This window comes from Cebus imitator, unplaced genomic scaffold (assembly GCF_001604975.1).
Source record: "Cebus imitator isolate Cc_AM_T3 unplaced genomic scaffold, Cebus_imitator-1.0 Scaffold372, whole genome shotgun sequence".
Lineage (NCBI taxonomy): Eukaryota > Metazoa > Chordata > Mammalia > Primates > Cebidae > Cebus > Cebus imitator.
In genome coordinates this window covers 825,801-827,999 of record NW_016107687.1, presented here as the reverse complement: position 1 = coordinate 827,999, position 2,199 = coordinate 825,801, and the positions used below count along the sequence as shown (strand labels likewise).

The 2,199-nt window shown below is 39.9% G+C and overlaps 1 protein-coding gene across 1 annotated transcript in view; it reads left to right on the top strand.

Moving 5' to 3' along the window:
- Positions 1 to 65: 65 nt before the first annotated feature.
- RASSF3 (Ras association domain family member 3) overlaps positions 66 to 2,199 on the top strand; it is a 195,502-nt gene continuing 193,368 nt past the window's right edge. Inside the window, exon 1 of the mRNA XM_037730975.1 lies at positions 66 to 606. Coding sequence (XP_037586903.1) covers positions 483 to 606 — 124 coding nt within the window. The 5' untranslated portion in view covers positions 66 to 482. The remainder of the gene's footprint in view (positions 607 to 2,199) is intronic.

The following is a 2,199-nucleotide window of genomic DNA, read 5'->3' as shown; positions in this document are numbered from 1 at the left end:
TTTCATTTTCCCAGTAAAAATGCACAAAACAAATGGGATCAAGACTACAGCTTTAGGAGATTGCTTGTCCATCACCACTAAGTCCTGAAAATTACCACTGACAATTCTGTTGGAAGTTGAATTAGTGGATACTGTTCTGTTTTTTTCACTCCTCTATGAAAATAATTGTGTTTTTATGAAAGAGGTCAGGAGGTCCATGCTTGAAAATTTTCAAGTGTTGCATTAGGTTAGAGCTTCTCTTAAGAAAGCGTAAAACTCTTTCTTTAGAAAGAACATCTATTAATACAGTTTCTAGTTACGAGGGCCAAGGTCTAAAGGACAAGCCAAAAGAATGACAGAGGAAGGGGATTTAGGGCTAACAGGTGGTCCCCAGACATATTGGCTGAAAGGCAGTTCACAGCTAAAGTGTCATATGTGGGTGTTACTGTGCTCCTCATCCATGCTCTCGGTAGAGTCGTTCTGGAACACTCCTGGTTCTCGCTATGGCCATAAGAAGTGACTTTCACGAGACCTTCAGAAGAATAGCTCGGCTCTTTTACTGGTTCCCCAAATCACTGACCTGCTCAAAGAATTGGAAATCCAAGCTGCTCTGGAGCCAAGGTGGGGGTAAGTTACCTCAGGCTAATGCCTTATTTCAAATGCATTTTTTTTCTGTTACTAAAATGGAGGCTCCCACAAGTGGGCGGGGAAGAGTGGGAAAGAAAAGTCTTGAAGCCTTTAAAAGGTATTATTCCACTTGGCTATCTGGAGGGAGAATTGAGAGAAAATGGAATTAAGCATTTTGATGGTGAAGTATTAAAAGCATGAATGTTCTTACAATCCAATTGTATGCTTTTTAGGTATTTCGATTCCAAAAAGTTGACTAGAGAGAGATGGAGAATGTTTAGTATTTAGAAACAACAAAAGCAGCTCTTATCTCAGGGACTCCTAACTTGCACTAGTACTAAAACAGAATAAACAGAAAAGAAAAAAATAAGTCACAAGTTTGCCTTTTTTCCATAGAAAACTAAAAAGATCAGTGAACCTTATATCTCTTCTATGTGGGTCAGTTCATGCAGCATATTAGTCAGGTATTTATTAATGTGAGAATTTAAAGCATCTTGTATTTGCTACAACACAAAGCTCTGCCTTTTCCGTCCAGTCCTGCCTGACTGGAATATGCAAGGGTCAGAGGAGAGAGGGTGAAAGGGAGTAGATGACCCCTCCAAGGCTGGTATCTCAAGTTCCTGCAGGAGCCCAGCTTTCACCTTCATCCTCTGCAGTATTGGTTGTACTACTTAGACTACTGTAAGCCAATTCTCTCACTTCATAATGTTTCATCTTGCAAGTGAATCAAAATTCTAATTCTGTTTCTTTCACACTCATGTAGCTCAGCATCTTATGCAGATGCTTAACAGTTACATAAGATGTATTATGTGTTTGATCAATTATCAAACATAACAGAATCTGATGATGTGCTAGATTATCCACTGACACATCCTCCTTTAAAAACAGAAGTGACGGCTGGGCATAGTGGCTCATGCCTGTAATCTCAGCACTTTGGGAGGCCGAGGCGGGTGGATCACCGAAGGTCAAGAGTTGGAGACCAGCCTAACCAACAGGGTGAAACCCCGTCTCTACTAAAAATACAAAAAACTTAGCCAGGTGTGGTGGCCAGCACCTGTTATCCCAGCTACTCAGGAGACTGAGGCAGGAGAATCGCTTGAACCCAGGAGGTGGAGGTTGCAGTGAGCTGAGATCAAGCCATTGTACTTCAGCCTGAGCAACAAGAGCGAAACTCCATCTCAAAAAAAAAAAAAGCAACTATGATCTATAATCACCAAGGTAGGTATGTGATTAAGAAATTATTTAAAAACATGTAATTTATTTAAAACAATTTTATAAAATATAAGGCCTAGGACATTTCAATCATCTATTTTTCCTTAAGTTAATATTTTTTTCATTCTTTCTCACTGTCAAAATAGAATTTAACTTAATAGTTTAAGTCTCTGTTTATATGTACCATTCTTCAGATATGGATTACTATAATTTGGGATGTTAGTGCCCCAAGAGGACTTAGAAAAATCGTCTTCACCAATTGCTTCATTTTAAAGATGAGCAAAGTGGCTCATGCCTGTAATCCCAGCACTTTGGGAGGCCAAGGTGGGTGGATCACTTGAGGTCAGGAGTTCAAGACCAGCCTGGCCAACATAGTGGAAC